The sequence below is a fragment of the Polistes dominula genome, unplaced genomic scaffold (assembly GCF_049000335.1).
Source record: "Polistes dominula isolate Pdom_NZ unplaced genomic scaffold, Pdom_raw_medaka contig_26, whole genome shotgun sequence".
Taxonomy (NCBI): Eukaryota; Metazoa; Arthropoda; class Insecta; order Hymenoptera; family Vespidae; genus Polistes; species Polistes dominula.
This window is the reverse complement of record NW_028300939.1, coordinates 1381803-1401650: the sequence shown is the minus strand read 5'-3', so window position 1 is coordinate 1401650 and position 19848 is coordinate 1381803. Positions and strand designations below refer to the sequence as shown.

The 19848-nt window shown below is 26.2% G+C and overlaps 4 protein-coding genes across 7 annotated transcripts; 2 read left to right on the top strand and 2 right to left on the bottom strand.

The window, feature by feature from the left end:
• The first annotated feature begins 121 nt into the window (after positions 1–121).
• Positions 122–4146, top strand: LOC107073130 (coiled-coil domain-containing protein 39). Its single transcript, XM_015333613.2, is given in 12 exon segments — positions 122–511; positions 592–1017; positions 1090–1311; positions 1387–1578; positions 1654–1869; positions 1945–2328; positions 2406–2660; positions 2765–3206; positions 3209–3246; positions 3318–3530; positions 3613–3910; positions 3976–4146. Coding segments are annotated over 12 exon segments (2868 nt in total). The 5' UTR covers positions 122–409; the 3' UTR covers positions 4056–4146.
• Positions 3932–5650, bottom strand: LOC149032865 (uncharacterized). Its single transcript, XM_089171554.1, has one exon. The coding sequence runs from the start codon at positions 5283–5285 to the stop codon at positions 4146–4148; it is 1140 nt and encodes a 379-aa protein (XP_089027680.1). The 5' UTR covers positions 5286–5650; the 3' UTR covers positions 3932–4145.
• An 893-nt stretch (positions 5651–6543) lies between these two features.
• LOC107073138 (E3 ubiquitin-protein ligase MARCHF5) lies at positions 6544–9744 on the top strand. 4 transcript variants are annotated; one of them, XM_015333626.2, is made up of 7 exons: positions 6544–6671; positions 7197–7422; positions 7532–7694; positions 7827–8035; positions 8106–8424; positions 8536–8701; positions 8796–9744. In XM_015333626.2, the coding sequence occupies exons 2-7, from the start codon at positions 7248–7250 to the stop codon at positions 8949–8951; spliced, it is 1188 nt and encodes a 395-aa protein (XP_015189112.1). In that variant the 5' UTR covers positions 6544–6671; positions 7197–7247; the 3' UTR covers positions 8952–9744. The 4 variants fall into 4 exon arrangements, with proteins under 4 accessions (XP_015189112.1, XP_089027679.1, XP_015189113.1 ...); XM_089171553.1 differs by having other exon boundaries at positions 6605–6759; positions 8554–8701; XM_015333627.2 differs by having other exon boundaries at positions 6605–6759.
• A 708-nt stretch (positions 9745–10452) lies between these two features.
• LOC107073139 (2-aminoethanethiol dioxygenase) lies at positions 10453–12025 on the bottom strand. The gene is made up of 2 exons (XM_015333630.2): positions 11283–12025; positions 10453–11106 (listed from the first exon to the last, which is right to left on the bottom strand). The coding sequence occupies exons 1-2, from the start codon at positions 11580–11582 to the stop codon at positions 10717–10719; spliced, it is 690 nt and encodes a 229-aa protein (XP_015189116.1). The 5' UTR covers positions 11583–12025; the 3' UTR covers positions 10453–10716.
• Positions 12026–19848: the final 7823 nt, after the last annotated feature.

The following is a 19848-nucleotide window of genomic DNA, read 5'->3' as shown; positions in this document are numbered from 1 at the left end:
TAATATCCAATAAGAAATCAGAACGTCTTCATTCATTGGTATTTATTTTGACCAATGAAAACATTGATTTTCATTCGCGCCAAAATGATTACAATTCAAATCATATTTTATTCTAAATCTATTTTATTATAAACTAATTTCAATTGTACTTTATCAAATCGTACACATACAAGGTTACAATGTTTACATTATTTGAAATGTATAATTAAATATTTTCAAATTAACCTTCATAATACTGTAATTAATTATTTACTTTTATTGATTAATTTATCATTTGTCATAGCAACCAAATACAAACGTTTAGTCGAAGTATTACAAGAGAAGAAGACACTAGAGTTACAATTAAAATACTTTATACAACAATTAAAAAGTATTTAAAAACTACAAAAAAATTAAAACGTTGATAAACATGATGATTGACAATATAGATGATATTTTAAAAGATTTAGGATGGGATGATGGATTTCGAATACCAGTTGCTAATGAAGAAAATAAGAAACTTGAAGAAGAAGTAAGTAATTTCTAAATGTATATTTTTTATTCTTTTTAATTTTTCTATTATATTCTATTATATATTTAATTGAATTTTAGATCGAAAAGAAAACAAAATACAAGATTACCTTACACAAAAACTTGGAATCTATGGAAGAACATTTAAAGATGATTAAAAAACATGCTACTAATATAAAAGTTCAACATAACATAAATCAAAATATTCTCACAGCACATTCAGCATTATTAGAAAAAGAAGATCATTTATATAAAATAAGCAATAGTACAGAATCAAATCTTCGTCAAGAAATGCGAGATTTTACTAAAACTTGGAATGATGTAAATGAAAGAGTATCCAACATAGAAAAAGATTTAACTAAAATAACAAAGAAAATAGAAAATTCTAAAAAGGCAGTCAAATTTGACGAGAAGGATTTATCAAGATGGGAGGAAGTGTTACATAAAAAAGAAGAAGATAATGAATTGATAGAAGAATATATGAAACAAGATACAAAAAAATATAAGGTAATAAATAATAGATATATTAGATAATGTTACAGACATTATATGAGAATGAGAGTTTTATTTTCATTACAGGAATTAGAACAAAAACGTCAGAAACTAAGTATAGAATCAGAATCTTATCAACGAGCAATAGTTAAAGCAGTTAACGAAGCACAAGAAATGGAAATAGCTTTAGATAGAACTGTTAAACTTTATGATAAAGCATTAAAAGAACGACGACAAATGATAAACCAATGGACACAAAGTGTGGCTGTGTTGAGACAAAGAGATAATAATATACAAGCTAGTTTAAGAGTACGATAAAATATTATTTTGTTAGATCCTATAATTTCTATAGATATATATTATTTTGAATAATTACATTTACAGGAATTAGAAACACTTCGTGAAATTGGGAAAGATAAGATGGATCTTCTACATGAAACAGAACAATTTTTGAATGATCAAATTTTAAACAATAAACAACTTGAAGAATCAATTAAAGAGTCGGAAAAGAAACTTGTTAGTATAAAAGACGAGAATCGTAAGATTGTGGATACAATTGGTACGTATGAATTTGAGGTAAGACAGAAAGTAGATTATAAAATTATTAAATAAATGAAATGATACATTTCACATATTTATTATTGGTAATAGCATCGTACTAAGAAAAAGGATATGGAAAATTTGGGTCGTCGTATGCAACAAATAAGAATGGATGTAAAACGTAAGAAGAATGATATAGAAAATAAAATAATCAAAATGAAAGATTGGAAGAAACGAATCGAAGATTTAAAAATGACCTTAGATGAAATTGATGATAAAAAATTAAATGTTGAGGATAGAACAAAACAATTAGAAGAAATGATAGAGGTTTGTAATTTTTTTTTTTTTATATAAAATTGATACAATTTGAATAATAATTTTATTTTTAATGTTTCTCAAAAGGAAGAAGAAAAACGTAAATCCAAAATAATGAAAGAGGCAAGTCGTTTGCAAACATTAATTTTACGTACTGGAAAAGAAATTTCCAAATTAAATAATGAAAATAAAACTCTGGAAGTGCAAAATAAAAATGAAAGAAAAAAATATGAATTATTATTAATCAATTATGAGAAAGAGAACAAATTATTGGAAGAGAAGAAAGAATCATTGTATCATGTTGAATTTATGGTACAGAAATGTGAAATAAAATTAGATCGTGTTAAAGGACATGAAAAAGATCAAACAGAACTTGAGAAGAAACAAAAGACAATTGAAGATTTGGAAAATGTATTATCAGAGAAAATGAAAATAGCTAAATTGTTAAAAACACAAATTACAAGTTTAGAAGTGAGTATCATATTAATATACTGATATAGATTGATTTTATTTTTAATTTAAAAACTAATCATCTTTATACGAATCAGTACGATAGAAGAAAAATTTCCAACAGTATAGCAAATGATACTGAAGAATTAGAACATTTAAAAAATAAAAAACAAGATCTTCTATTACTCGTGGATGGTGGTGAAAAAACATTGAAAGCAGCACAGAGTCATAATGAAGAAAGACAAGTGGAAGAAAATATATTACGTTTAAAAGTTTCACAAATTGAACAAATGATGTCCAACGTTGGAGATAAAGTTTATAATTTGCAAAAATATAGACTTAAATTAGATGCTGTTAGTGAGAAATTTCAAAAACTAATTTCCCAAAATAATCTTTAAATTTGTATTAAGTATATAATACATATAAAGATGATTAATTCTTACAATATTGTCAATAGGCATTGAGAGAACGTGAAGAAGAAATTGCAGTACAGAAAGAAGCACTTATGATACAGAAAAGAGTTGTAGCAGCTGAATGTTCACAATTACGTAATGCTATTTCTGAAAGAAGGAATCGAATAAAACAATTACAAGCACGATATGACAGTGGTATTGCTGTTTTTGGCAATAATACTGATGGAACAACCATTACTACAACTTATCTTAAAATTCAAAATGCTCAAGAAAGGTATCTTTTACAAGAACAAGGTGATAAGCTTGATGAAACTATAAGAAAGACAGAATCTGAAATAATTGGTATAGAAAACACATTGAGAATAGTAAATGCTTGTAATAGTAAATTCAAAAGTAATTTGAGTACAGTCGACGAAACTGGACCAGATCAAGAAGAACAAAATAAACTTGATGAACAACTATATAAGGAAAGAGAAAATCTAAAAAAAGACAACTGCATATGAAACATCTAATGGAAGATTTTCAAGTATGTATTCAAAATGAATTATATAAAAGAATGAAATAATCGTTTTAATAAAAAATATATTATGTATATAGAAGATGCAGAATAATTATACTTTGTTACTTGATGACATACAAAGAGCTAAAGACGAGAAAGATAACAAGGAACAACAGCTTTCTAATCTTAATAAACAAATAGCTGAACAAGATGAGAAAATATCGAGAGCTGAGAAGAGTCTTCGAAAAGTTAATCGAGACATACAAAACAAGTGTACTTGCATTGATGATAGTTTGATACTTCTACAGAAAGTATGTTGTATACATTTATATATTGAAAACTCTTTTAAAAATGAATAATGCTTTTATTTCTAAGAAAAACAATCTTTTTTAGAAAGATGCACACTTGCGGGAAGTCCAAGAACAAAATGCATTGGCTCTTGAAGATATTGCAGAATTTACAATTCGCCATATAGAAGTAGAACCTTATATAAAGAAACTCTTAGCAGCCAAGAACATACAATTACCTTGCATTTGTAGATTAGTAGATCGATCACCTGCAATAACTCGTTGTGGAAGTACTACAGAATCAACTGAATGTATAATTAAAAGTACTAATCGTACTAGTGCTTTTCCTTCTTCAAGGGAAAGTATTAATAGCATTATCACATTGGAACCTTGTTTCGATAATTGTAAGTAATACTATGTGTTATTTACAAATCTATAAGAATTCATATTTATAATTTTATTATTTCAGTAAGCAATTCATCACAGAGAAGTAACTTAGCAAGAAAAAATCTAAAATGTGATAAGTCATCAACAAAAGCTAAAAAATAAGTGATACTATGTAATGTCATACTCTTAATAAATTATTTATATGTCTATACATGTAACGAAATGTTTCTATATTAAAATATTGTTTTTTTATTAATAAAATGCAGAAGGTGGTAATAATTCTATCCTACTTGTTGATGAAGACATTGATTTATCATTACACAAAGAAATAGAATATAAATTATTATTTGTACTATTCATAAATAAAATGTCTTGTTCATTTCTATAGTTTTCTGAAGAGAGAGAAAAAGATGGCACAATTATAGATGCATTATTTTCTTCAATGCTTTCAAATGAATGATTTTTTACATTATCCTTAATGTTTATATATTTCATTTCTTTGAAATTAACCACCGATAACCATTTATCAAAATATTTACTTAATATTTCAAAGTCTTCTACAAACTTTAATGTTGTATTTTTTATTCTATTTTCACGATTAAATTGCATAGTAAGTAAAGAATATTTTAAAATTTCTTTCAATCCTTCTTGTAAGAAAAACTTCTTATTTATATCTTTTGCATATTCAATATCCCTCTTTTTAATTATTTTTTGATTTATGTACTTTTTCCAAAACACAAGATACTTTTCTTGAATTCTCTTATGTACAACAGAAATAATTAGCTCTTCTTTTTTATACATTTTATAATTATTTTCACATTTTAATTTCCATATCATAATATATTTATTCAAAAGAAAACACGAAGCACGTTCGTTTAATTCCTTTTTTTGTAATAATTTTAATTTATGTCGTTGAGAAAAGAGTTTCCACAAAGAAAAATATTGTCTAGAAATATAATTATTGTACGATTCAATGGCTAAGAACGTTTTGTGCTTTTCTTGCATATGCATATTTAATATCTTATTCCATTTTTCTATATACATTTTTTGTATCATAGTAATAATACTAATTGTTCTATTATTCAAATTCAATATCTGCGTATGCTTTCTTTTTTTATATAAAACATAATCTTGCAATTTATGAAATGCATTAGTCAAAATTTTAATATGATATCTAGTTAAACATTGAACAAATTTTCTTCTAGTACATTTCTTACGAAATATGTACAATTTCCAATAAACAATAATTTTTTCTTTCAATTTATTATCCATGATTTGTTGTATTTTATTCATAATATTGCACATTCTTAAGAATTGATTATACCATTGTATCCAAGCATTAAATGTTTTAGTTATAATTTTAGATTCGTAAAATGTATTGCTCATTTCCATTTTTCTTTTATCGACATGAATTTCATAAATGTACTAAAAATAATATTTAATATATTAATGTATACATAATTATTGTATAGCTGTATAATCTAAATCAGGATTATATAATATTAAAAATACCAAAACAAATTGTTTCAAACATTTTTTAAGTAATCTTTGATTATATTGTTGATCAGCTCTTTCTTTTAAATATTTTGTTTGCACTTTTGCATGACAATATGCTCTCCACATAGAATAAGATTTGTTCAACATTTTTTTATTATAATAACAGACCACCATTTGAAATTGTTCTTTGCAAATTTTAGTGTGACTATGTACAGTTATCCATTTTATAAAATATTTATGTAATAAATTTGAATTATATAATTTACAAACCTAATAATAAAAATAAAATGTATAGAATCATTATTAAAGAAAACAAAAAAATAATCTTACACATTACCTTATCAATTAATTGATTTTTTAACATATTTTGTTCTTTTCTATGTAGAACAAATCCTTTCCAAATGTTTATACATTTTTGTAGATATTTTTTATTCAATCTTCTATTCATTATTATAATTTTTATATATTTTATCCATAATCTATAGTATCGTCTTAGCATTACTTTGTTATAATGTTCATTACATTTAATTATATTTTTAGATAAAATATTGAATACGTTTCTTTTAAGTCTTACACGATAAATATGATTTATTTCACATATAGCTTTTCTTCGACGTAATTTATAAATTGTATAAATTTTCCAAGATTCCAAATATTGTCTTAGAATTAATTTTGTACGAAATGTTGTAAATTTTTCATCGAGGTTATCACTTTAATTAAAATTACTTTTAAAAAATATAATATTCTTTTGTATATTTCAATTATAAAAAGCATTACTTACTTTGAAATAATATTTCTAATATTAAATTGATTTTCTTGACAAAGAGAAGGATAATATTCCGATTGATAATCATAATTAAAAGATTTGCGTATTAATGGCAAATATTTAAACCAACTACGCAAAGATCGTAATTCTAAATTACGTGCTGTATATTTATCTTTTATGGATTGCATAATGATTGAAATCTTAAGTAAAAACAAATTAATATTTATTATGTTTCTTAATATAAGATGATACTGTCAAATATGAAATTGAATTAACGCGGGCATGAAAATGTTTCGCGCGAAAATTTGAATTGTTCATTGATCAAATTCATTCAAGTTATACTATTGAATGGAAAAATATTTTCTCTCTCTATATATAATAGTTATTCATCGGCGTATTTTTGAACACATGTTTTGACGTATTCTCGTTGGGAAAATTGGCGAAAATCATGCAACTATTCTGATTGGTTAGACGAATTCCTTTGACGGAAGGTCACTGTTAAAAACTAATGAATTGTAAGTGTTTGATTCTAAAGTTATAATCCCTTGCAATATTTCTGATAATTAATAACCAAAAAATATTAAAATATAAAACAGACTAAAGGTATAAGTTTATTACAATTATTAATTACTACTATTCACGTTAAATCATTAATAGCGTAGCTATTACTATTACTAACATATAAATATAGTTAATGGTGTATTTTTCTTTTTATTGTAGATGTAATTAACCAAATTATTTTTTATTTTCTACATGACATCAATTACGTTTCCATACAATTTTATATTTTTATTTTAATTAATATTTCATCATATAACCTATACCATTGGCATCAAGTAATAAATTATAACTATTAATATATTTTTTATTTTCACAGATAACCTAATGTATTTTTAATCTGTTTAATATTTAGAAATATTTTTCCTTAACTATAAGTAATGCTTTTTATTTTACATTATCTACTACTCTTGCACAAAAATAATCTATTCAAAAATATTCCATGATTTTTATCTGTAAAAATTTAACATTACTAATTTCAGATACAAAATAATGATGTAATAATACTGAATATGTTAGTTTATTAAAACATCATGTCAGATAATAGATTTATACTTCGTTCCTATGGATTTGATAACCATGGCAGATTAGTAAATCTTGAACCTGGTGAACAAAATTCCAATATATATGATAGACGTCTTCCATATATAGAAGCAACTTTGAGAAGATTCAGTGAAAACGTAAGGCCTGTCACTGGTTCTAATAATGGTAAGACGATACTATTAAAAAGAAAATATTTATATAGAATTATAAATAAACAGAAATTGTTCATTAATTAATAGTAATTAAAATTAATTATTGTTTTTTTTTCGTATAGAAATGCATGAAGAGCAAACAATAGCAATGTTACCGACTGAAGAAACTAATTTTCCAACTTCTGTGACTAATTCAAGTGATCCTGTACTTTCCATTGACGCAACTGATGGATCATCATCTCCTAGTCAAGAATCTAATATTCAAACTTTAAATGTAGAAGACGAGTGAGTGTAATATTTTATTATTTATATCATTTAATGTTTATTAATAATAAAAGAGTTGAATTTATAATAATAGACAAAAAATATTAAGATTTATCTGAGTTAATATCTAAAAAAATATACTATATGTTGTAGTAAGAGATATTGTTGGGTTTGTTTTGCAACGGATGAAGATGATGCTACTGCATCTTGGGTTAAACCATGTCATTGTCGAGGTACAACAAAGTGGGTTCATCAAGGTTGCATACAACGTTGGGTTGATGAAAAACAAAAAGGTCGTGCTGGTGCACATGTAGCTTGCCCACAATGTAATACAGAATACATTATTGTTTATCCAAACATGGGTTAGTATAATATAATTATAATAATTATATTAAGTATTCAGTAAATGATATAAATAATTCATTTTTTTAGGGCCATTGGTTGTAATACTTGACACTATTGACGGAGTTATTTTTCGAGTATGTCCATTTATTGCTGCAGGCATAGTAATTGGATCTATATATTGGACAGCAGTCACTTATGGGGCAGTAACAGTTATGCAAGTAGTTGGTCATAAAGATGGTTTAACAATGATGGAACAAGCTGATCCTTTGGTATTATTAGTTGGCTTACCAACTATTCCAATTATGCTAGTTTTGGGAAAAATGCTTAGATGGGAAGATCAAGCACTTAGCCTTCTTAGACGACATGCTTGCAAAGTTCCTATTCTAAGGCATTTCTTACCTAGTAGGTAAGTGTTCTAGCAAATGTTATATTTATTTATCAAATAAGAATACATTTAGAAAAGTAAATTTAAAAAAAAAGAAAATTATATGTTTGAGAAAAAATATAACTTTTATAGTTATTCTGATGATGATAGAACGCAGTCATCAGATGTTCCACCAATGAGTGACCCTGTATCTGCAACTCGTGTCCTTTGTGGAGCACTTCTTTTACCAACTATTGCTAGCATATGTGGAAAAATATTCTTTGAAAGTGTACATTCAAATTTTCAAAGGACGTTACTTGTATGTATAAAATATATATATATATATTTTTTATTTACATATTTATTATAAATTGAAGTTCTTATGTATTAATATTGTTTGAAATAATTTACAGGGTGGTATGGCGTTTATAGCCATAAAAGGTGCGTTTAAAATATATCATAAACAGCAGCAATATGTGAGACAATGCCAACGTCGCATAATGGATTATACAGATAGTAATGTAGCATTATACAAAAGAAAGCAAAGTTCAGGAACTCAAACTAGCTAAATCAGAAAATGTGAAAAAAAATTATAATTGGAAAACAGTATCATTTTACAGATTGAAGCTACCCTTCATGTATTTGTTTTTTCTTTTCATTTTTTTTTTTTTAATTTTTTAACAATTTTTTTCTTTTGTATATTGAAATATTATTACAAAGTTTTAAAAATAATCACTATTGAAATATAGCAGACACAATGAACATAAAAAATGATATAAATGCATCTTTTAAATTACTTTAACATAATATGATTTCATTCTGAGCATCTATAAGTACTAATATTTCAAATGTTACCTAAATAATTATAGATGCATTTTTAATTTTTGAAATAATTTTAAATTACAGTAAAAGTAAATGTGTATCGTATAAATAACTTTTATTTCTTATATTAAGTAGATTTAAAACATTTAATAAAATGGAATCAAAGTTAAATGAGAAACTTTATAAATTTTCCTTGGAAATTTTTATATTCTATAAATTATAATAGCTAGGTATGCAAAATTATGAAAAATTATCTTATTATTATTATTATTTTGGTTATTATTATTGTTATGGTACATATTCCATAAATTGTCAATAAAAAATGTACTTAATAGACAAATTTTTATTTAACGTGAATATTTGACTGTATAGTCTATGGAGTGAAAGTTGACCTCAGATTCTTATACAACGTTATAATTGTATAATTCTTCCTCTTATCATGTATACTTATTGTTATTACTTAACAAACATTTTGTAATATGCCATGATTTCAGATTTTCAATAAAACTTTTTGAATTAAGATTTTTAAAAGAAATAAAAGTTTTACATTAATATGTTCAACAATGTTAAATACTGTATAATTAAATTGAAGTTTAGAAGAAATTATTTACAAAAGAAAAAATTATATTTTTTAAAGAATATAGGAAAATATAATTGATTATTCAATTTTCTGTATATGAACTAAAAATCAATTAACTAAATAATTGTTGAGTATATATCTTGAGGAAAATACTGTATTTAATTAATTAAATATAATATTTTATTGATCTATAAGTACCTAACCATTCATTAATATAATGTAAAACCTACAAAATTATATGATACAGAAATTATACATAAATTTCAATATTTTTTGACAATCTGTCTTAAACATACTTAAATGTATTTCTTATCTAAATAGGATTTACATTTTGTTCTCATAAATAGCATATTTTTTATTATTCTTATACCATATCTGTAAAACAAAAAAATCTTACATTTCTACTTTCATTTTGTACTTTATAAAAAAACAAATATTATTTGCGATATAATGATAAATTATTTAAAGACTCTATTTCAATAATAGATAATTACTTTGGCTTATTAATAATATAATAAAAAATATGCACATATCCATCAATTATAATATCTCTTTTAAACTGACTATATAAAATTATATAGTTATAAATAAAATAAAAATAATGTAACCACATAAAAGTGTAAAAAAGAAGATTACAAAAATTATTTTTTATCAATATTTAGCAATAATTTGTTTCTATATCTATATTTATCTTTACTTATTGAATATATTTCTTTTGAAAGTACATATGTGTATATAAATATATATATATATACAAACACATTTCATTTCATTTAAAATTAAATGAATAAAAATAATGTTGTTTACAATAACATTAATGGAATAAATTATATTTATACACAAATACTATATTAAAGTAAATGCTATTAATATACAGAAAATACATACTTCTATAACTTAAAAAACGTGACACAGGAAAATGCATACAATTATCACATCAAAGGTGGTCCTGTATATTTAAGATTATACGAATAAAAGCCTGGTGTTTTATCTGTAGCTAGCAATCGAACTTCTTGAATAAGATCACCTGAATCCGTGTAAGGTTTCGAGCTAACTGTTTTGAAAAAAGTACATGGTCGAGTTCCTTTACCAGAATCATCTACGCCATAAGGAGGACTAAGTATATCTAAAAATGCAGCTGGCCCTTCTATGCATTTAATCTCATGCAAATTTTTATCCTGTGGTGTGAGCACACAAGCAGGAGAATTCTTATGGAGTATTATAGGTCGGTGCCTAAATGCTTTAATCTCTTCATTCATATTTATATGATCACTGTTGTTCTTTAAAGTAAAACTGTTTATTTCAACAGTACCACTGATTACCTAAAATATTTAATTGTATATATATATATATATATTATCTCTTTATATAAATTATTTAATTAATACTTTAAGATATTTTAATTCTTAATATTGGAAGAGTTATAGAAAAACAAAAGTAACAACACTACATTTATAAATGTAAATATCTAAATGTAAAGTATATGTAATAAATGTACCTTTAAAAAGCCATGCATTCCTGGATGATCATGCATAGGCATTGTAACCCCGTGTTTTAACATAAAGATTGCAATAGTCATATCTTTATTTTCAAAAAGAACAATAACACACATTGGTGCAGGTTGTAGCTTTACAAAATCAAGAATTTGTTTGTCTACCTTCACATCTTCCGCCGTGATTTTATTGATTAAACTCCACAAATGATCAAAATTTTGTTGATACAGTTTATAACCTGCATTTTTTCTACTGCCAAATGTTTTTAATGCTTGTTTCCATAATATTTGTATTGCGGAACTCATGATAAAATAAAGTTTAAAAGGATCACTCTTGAAATAATTGTTTTAAACGAGTTCTATTTATTTTTCAACAAATTCCCATAACCATATGTACATCTTGTTAAAAAATATTCTTTTCTATTAATTCTTACAAACAATCTGTAAGTTTATCGAACGAATATCTTTAAACGAGTCTAACAACACTAGTGAATATAATGTTTCACAAAGAGGTTAATCAAATTAAATATGAATGTAAAGATCTACTACTATTGCTATTATCGACAATAACATTGGATAAATAATTTCAAAGAATGAATAATAATACATCACTTCACATTTTTCTTCCTTGTTCAAAATATTCTTTTCATTGTTTCATACGATTATTTGTGTGATGTATTTACATAAATAAAAAACAAAAAAACAAAAAAGAAATATAAATGTTACTACGGATTCTACAATCTGATTGGATACTATCATCAGTATCATTCATAAATCAATTAATGCAGAAAATACGTCATATGGAATATTTACCAGTATTTTTCTCTATAGTATTTTTTTAGATATATATTGAGGATTCTTTAAATATTAAAAAATATATATTTATATATGCATAATTATGTATAAATATGTATTTAAATCGAAGAAGAAAAGCAATATAGCATAAGCTTACCTTAGATTTTTTCTTCTACATTTATCGTAGTTAGTAACCTGACCACCAGTGAACGATAGTAGGTACTTAACGCGATGACGGTACAATACTATCAAAGAATACTATATTCATTGATAAAAAACATTCTTACTATATTTTTGAATGAATAGTATATTCATTGAATAAATATTATATTCATTGATAGAATATTCTTACTATATTCTTGAATGAATATTATATTTATTGAATAAATACTATATATTCTTTAATAGAATATATAGTACACCTATATTAGGATAGAATTTTAAATAATTATATATAGTTTTTCGAATATAAATATATGCGTGTGTGTGCCTTCAGAAATGCCATTATATGTAAATATAATTAAAAATGAAACAGTTATAGGAATTCAAATAGAAGAAAATCACAAAGGTGTTTGTTGTTAAATCCAACGATGATCACCTGTAACAAAAAGAAAACTATATTAATTATAGAATCAAGTGAGATACATAAGCCTGACATATAAATCGTCCAATTCGTAGATGCACTTTTCAAATTGAATTCTCTATTTATTATAATGAAATCTCTATTTAAAATTGCAATAAAATTGAATTTAAAATAACGCCTTTAAATTTACAAAAAATAAAAAAAATGAAAAAAATGAAAAAGCAAAAGTACAAATATTAAATTATTAGAGAAAATAATATCTACTAATTATTATAACTAATACTTTTAAACTGCATTATATAGAAAAGAAAAAATTACAAAAGTGAAAAATATTAAAGACAAAAAAAAAAGAGAGATTACTTTAATATTCAAAAGACGATAATAAGGTTTCAAAATGTAATAAAAAAGGAATTTAAATATTCTGATTCGAACTAATTAAACACATATGCATCTTTTTGACGACATAGACACGCATCTGGTGTCCCAAGGAGATGGAATGGTCCATCATCTCCAATTACAACTAGAAATTAATGACGAGCAAAAAAGTAAAACAATAAAATATAAAATATGACTAAAGAGCCATTCTCTAAAGGTTCGAACTTGCTGTTGAACCTTTGAAAATAACTCAATAGCCTGTAGTTGCCCTCTTGAGCCACAATTAAGTGGGGGCCTCTTCGGCATTAAGCCTCTTCTTTCTTCATTCCATGAAAACTGCATTTGGACATTTCCTACGTGCAAGCAAGATAAGATCTTTCATACTATTTTTGCAAATAAACTTTTATTTTGTTATGATTCTAATTCTCAATTATATTAAGAAATTAATTTACATTTCGCGTACACTTTTCTAGCTCGTGGACCATCAATGAACTTGGAGTTCATTGACCATACACGAGAATATTTAATCGAATGTCCAAGCAGATAATAATTTCCCTCGATGACCTAATAACACTTCGCACTTTTAACGTCGAGTAATAAAATGGAATTGAAATAAAAAGTGCAATATAAATGTAATGCATTTTCCTGCAATACTTTCATTTCATTAATTCGTTAATAATTTATTAGTTAATTATATAAAATATTTCCAGCTGTAAGACGAAATCGCGATAGTGCGTAGTGCTAATCCTGAAATATTTAAAACTAAGTATCAAATGCATCAAAGAATTTGCGAATTTGATTCGACTCTATCTCCTTCGAGATAGAATCGAAGTAGAAATGAATCTTTCAAATAGGTGGCAAATACCTTTGAATCATGATACATAATACAGATCACAGAATAGTTACAAAATAAATTAATAAATCAAACATAATATAGAATGAGATGATCAAATTTTGTAACAATTCTGTATAAACCAGGAGGCGGAATTTCCACTCCGGAGTGGAAGCAAGAAGTCTAATGCCTCTCCTGGATCCTACCTACTTAAAATTAAAGTTATCACATTCATTCAGAGAAGTATACTACCTGCCTGCCTATTACCCATATTTTTACCCATTTTAAGAAAAACCATACATACCCACCCACTCACTCCACGGTTCTCACACATACCACCAGGGTGCAAAAGCCTACACTAGAGAGCATGCCCCGGGGCACCTCCGACACCCTAGTTCAACCACGTTTTCTAAACTTATATGCTAATGGGTATACGTACGTATTTTGCTGTAATCGACTGCCAAGGCTAATGATTATTGCATAAAAAACTAAAGCAAAAATACAAGTATACACTAGTATATATGTATGCATACTAGTAATATACAAGTATATCAAAGTTTCCACAAAGAAATGCAGTAACTCTACTATGCAAACGAGATTATCAAACAAATTAGAAATATTTAATATAAATATAAGAATACACAGAAACGTGATATGAGGAAGTAGTGCTTTGAGTATTTAATAATGTATTAAATGAATAAAAAATATCGCGAAACGATGTACAATACACACTACCTAATACGCACACACAGGTGTAAAGTACATCGTGCAATCACTAGCACAATAACAGCCGCCAATAGGGGAAAAAACTACAACTAAACCCACGCTAACTGTTTCTCACCCATACGTGTAACACCTAGGCACACGCATAGATGAGAACGCAGAAAGTATGGGGGGGAGAAACGGGAGATTAGTATATTAGAAGCTGAAAATCCTGATCTAAAAAATATGATTAAGACATAAACACATAAATACATTTGTATAAAAATTCATCTAAGCGACTAAGGACTCTACAAGTCATTTGGTGAATAATGACTTAAACAAGCGAATGAAAAAAAAAAGTTACCCCATATGAAACAATTATAGCTTCGAGGTAAAGGTTGTATTAAAAGACTCTACAATAATGATGGATATTTTTTGCAAACCTCGGACGACTCCTTTCATTAAGTTGGCTGTTCTAATGAAAGAACTGGGCTTTGAGCAACCACTTAACTGCCAAAGTCTATCCGTCGCGAATAAGTTTGTCTTCTTGCTCATTTATTTAAAATATCAAAGTATTGATATATCAAAATTAATTTCGATTAGATAAACTATGTACGAAGCAATGCATGTAAGACATTTATTACATGCTTTTATAAACGTTATAAAAAAGAGAGTGCATTTATTAATTGCATTATGAATTAAATGAATTTAACCGATGAGACAAGAAAACCTATCCTGAACTAATAATAAAACATACAATAAAACATACAATTTTCATGAGTAACTCCTAAAAAGGAATTACTCATGTGCTCGTCAATAATTTATTTAAATAATTACAACCAGTAACTCGTGCCGATTTGGACCTTTCATCCTCGGCATGATTGAGCACTGGAGGGACTTTAAATAAAAACTCACGGTTTAAGAAGTTCTGCGATGGCTCCAAAACACTCCTACTTTGCAGCAAGTATTGTAGTCTGACCATGGAAGACGATACTCGATTTGCCATTGAAAAAGATCCATCGAAGATCCATCGAAGAATTTATCCAACATCTTTGAAAGGAAGAGAATCCATGGTTATATCTGTAAAATAAAATAAAACAATACGATAAGTTATCTAGAATATTATCCAAAATCATATAAAATAAAATCGAATAAAATGTAAATAAAAGTGAATACTTACAATGCATTCCTATGGGACGAAGCTCAATGGCATCATGGTAATGCACACCTCGCGTGAATCTAATAACGCGGTATGAACGAAAATAAGAAACTATAGATGAGTTTCTTATCGCGAAACCGATATTTTATTATACGACGAACAACACTGACTCTAATTCGCGTTTGATTTTAACTTATTACTCGCCCGATCACTGATTCTAAACTGCACTAATTCAAAGACTGCATTGCACGCAGTTTGATGATACCACCATAAACACTGCACATATTGCTTCGCACACTATTGCAATCTGAAACTGAAATAAAAAACAATACTATTAATATCATTACTATTACAGAAAATCATTAAAATTTTTGAGGAATTATTTAATACAAAAATATACTCACTTTAAATCTTTATTGATGAATGCACGATGGGTCTCCTACCCTTAAGATGACGATGAACACACGTTTAAACTTAATAAAAGAAACTTGCGAGTTTCTTAACCGAGCAAACGAAACTTTAACATGCGACGATCAACACTGAATCTACTTGTCGACTTTTTTATATTTTATTTTAACACGATACAACACACGAGAACCTCATTGCCTACGCGCTCGATTGCAATGATTTTCTGAAACAGAAAAAGAAAAAGAACAGTTAATATCATTGTTGTAATAAAAATCAATTGAAATTATCATAGAAATGTTTGATAGTAAAATATACTTACTTTTAGTCTTCGTTGATGACTGCAGGATGGGTATCCTACCCTTAGGATGACGATGTATAAAATAAAATTAAATAAAAAGTCTGAAAAGCTGAAACATACTAAAGACTATATTACAATATTTCCTGTAAATCATTTCTGAAGGCAGGGCACACATTAAAACCATTAAATATTTTTGATAGAATGGTAATCAAGTTATTAAATATTTGTGAAATTGATCAAAGTATGCAACTATATCTGCTTGCTAAATTACATACCAAATATGTAATGCTAGTAAAAATATTAATTACAAATCTTTAAAGTTGTCTATATAAAACAGTAATTGTATCAGCAAACTCAATAAAGAATAACATAAAATATAAACCAGTTTTTATACCATTCTATGCAATGTGAAATACTTTTTAAATTATTAAAATCAAAACGATAACGTTAGAAATAAAATTATTAAATAGTTTAATACGCCTTATTTTCGGTTATGTAGCCTCGTTGAAAGATAGAAAATGAATACGAGGTATGTTACTACGTAACCTTGGTAGAGGAGATCTTGGGAGGGTCGAACGCTCGGCTATTATACCTATGTTATCGGCTGTTTACGTTTTGTCGTCGGTTTGAGAAATTCCTGGAAATATAAATACACATTTATAATAGCTTATATGTTGAGTGTATTGTTTTCTTATTCTTCCTCCCTCTCTCTCTCTCATTCTTTCTCTCTCACTCTTTCTGCAGTATTTCTATATGCTTATATGCTTATACTTAAAAAAAATAATGCTCACCTCGCCGTATATGGAGAAGATAAAAAAAGTTGCCACAAGATTAAAAGGTTAGTGAATTCGTGTTGCAACTCTCCCAATGCTCAGAAAGCTAAAATAAAAGTAAAATATGAAAAAACTCACGTATAAAAATTATGCATGTAGTATGCATTTGATATATAATATTCGTTATATATCATTTAATATATAACAGGAAGGTGTACATTAAAATATTAATTGAAACAATTACCTGAAATTAACGGGATAACAAAATCCGCTGCAACAAGTATACAGATCACAGATTAAAATATTCGAAAGATTCGCCATATTGCAGTGCATAAAACAGACGCGTAAGACTGGCGCGAAAATACTGCATGCGCCAAAATGATGCGCAGTAGATCTTTCCACCTATAAGAAAAATTTCGAATGATTAAAAATACGATATAGAAGCATAAAAATTGTCAAAATATACTCAAAAAATCAAAATTGATCCTTATATCCTTTATATATTGTAATAGAAAGGTGTGAACCTTACAAAATATCTTTTAATTACCTGATCTTAACGGGACGATGACACTCCGATGTGTTCTCCACGAATGACGCCATGAAACTGAAGAATTCGGACGAAAGCTTGGCTGTGATTGGCTAATTCATTTTTTTGAACAAGAAAAGGGTCATCACGGCTTCTTACACGGACAGAATCTGACCTTCCTTATGACCACGCTGGTCAAACTACATATGATAATTTATTTATTAAATAAATTAAAAATCATTTCTATTTTTCTAATAAATGTACACAATACTTAAAAATATTCTAAAAATAATGAATAGAATAAAGACAATGTAGACATTAAGAGATCTTTGTCGTTTTGCACAAAAAAACAAAATCGTATAGAAGAAAATTGTCGATAGAAAAATGTCTAATATGAAATACAGCATATGAAAGAATAAATTCCCAAAATCTGTATCGATTAAGAATCCTCACAATTGAAATACTTTCACAGATGCATAATTGTTTTAAAAATATTCACAATAGCGTTTATACACGATTCACACACGAAGATTATTCCACATGATTTTCTATGCTATAAGATACTACATTCTCTTTATTCTATTCATTATTTTTAGAATAATTATGAATAATGTGTACATTTTATTTCTAATCGAAAAAAGAAACATAAATTTATAATAAATCAAAATTATTTTCTATTTAATGTATGTTAAAACATATAAAATGGTTAAACCAATGTATATGCATAGAAACAATCTGAAATGTAATTAGACAATATTAGAATAATAAAATAATTGTTAAATAATTAATATAAGTGCATTTTGTTATCTAATAACTTATTACATATGATCTATCTACCTTTCCCTTCAAGATTTACCTTTTAACTGAGACATTATCCTTTGTGAAAATGCTTTTATTTTAATGTTGTTTAGGTTATTTTCCAAATTTGCCCATGTATGCAACGCAAATAACATTCGAAATAAACAGAATTTCAGATTTTAATTCTCTTATTTTTACACTCTTTTCACTCTTCACAATACTTTACACACTGTAATTGTAAACATTACAAAAATAATGAATAGAATAATAAGAATGCAGAATAAAAACATTATCTTATGGTAGTCGAGAAAATAATCATGAAGAAAAGAAACCTTGTCAAAGAAATTTGTAAAACAATTGACAATCTATCGCTTGCCACACGTATAAAATTAAATCTTTATCATAAGGGCGAGTTTTTACGTTGAAGAAACAAATTATAGGGACTTTTCTATTGTTGGCAAGCGATAGATTGTCAATTGTTTTGCAAATTTCTTTGACAAAGTTTCTTTTATACATGATTTTTTTCTCGTGAGCAATGAGATAATGTTTATAGTATGCATTCTTTTTATTGTATTCATTATTTTTATAATGATTACAAGTTACATGTTTATTTAATAAAAATAGTTATTACATGAAGAGAGTTATAATGTTAATCTCTGTTTAATTGGAATGTTTTATTTTGTTACATACATGGGCAACATTTGGAAAACAACATAACCAACATTGAATAAAAGCATTTTTATAGAGGATAATGTCTCAGTTAAAAGGTGAATCTTGAAGGGAAAGGTACATAGATCATATGTAATAAGTTATTAGATAACAATATGCACTTATATTAATTATTTAACAATTATTTTATCATTCTAATGAACGGCTCAGTGTATAAATAAATTTCGAAGAGGAAGGAACTCCAAAAATATATTTCACACTTTTAAACAATTATTAATACTTCTATCGATTAATTAACAATTATTTTAATATTCTAATACACTCTACTTATATTACAAATAATTTAACACTCGAAGTCATCACTGCTCATGAACAATAAAATAATTACATTAGAATAAATAAAATAATAAAATCTGTATGTTATAATATTGAATTTTCTTTATTAGAATTATAATTATTGTTGCACACATGCTCGAAATAAAAAAAAGAAATATAAACAACTTTCTAATTGATGTTTAGTTTTAAAGAACAACGGCTCAGTGTATAAGTGAATTTCGAAGAGGAAGGTACTCCAATAATATATCTCGTACTTTTAAACAATAATTAATACTTCTATCGATTAATTAATAATTAATATAATATTCTTATACACTG

Bases quoted from the DNA above. Each gene is read 5' to 3' on its own strand.
- LOC107073139 (XM_015333630.2), bottom strand. From the start codon at position 11,582: ATGAGTTCCGCAATACAAATATTATGGAAACAAGCATTAAAAACATTT. The intron at 11,107-11,282 runs GTACATTTATTA...TAAATATTTTAG, and splicing joins GAATGCATGGCTTTTTAAAG to GTAATCAGTGGTACTGTTGA.
- LOC149032865 (XM_089171554.1), bottom strand. From the start codon at position 5,285: ATGGAAATGAGCAATACATTTTACGAATCTAAAATTATAACTAAAACA.
- LOC107073138 (XM_015333626.2), top strand. From the start codon at position 7,248: ATGTCAGATAATAGATTTATACTTCGTTCCTATGGATTTGATAACCAT. The intron at 8,036-8,105 runs GTTAGTATAATA...TCATTTTTTTAG, and splicing joins TATTGTTTATCCAAACATGG to GGCCATTGGTTGTAATACTT. The intron at 8,702-8,795 runs GTATGTATAAAA...AATAATTTACAG, and splicing joins ATTTTCAAAGGACGTTACTT to GGTGGTATGGCGTTTATAGC.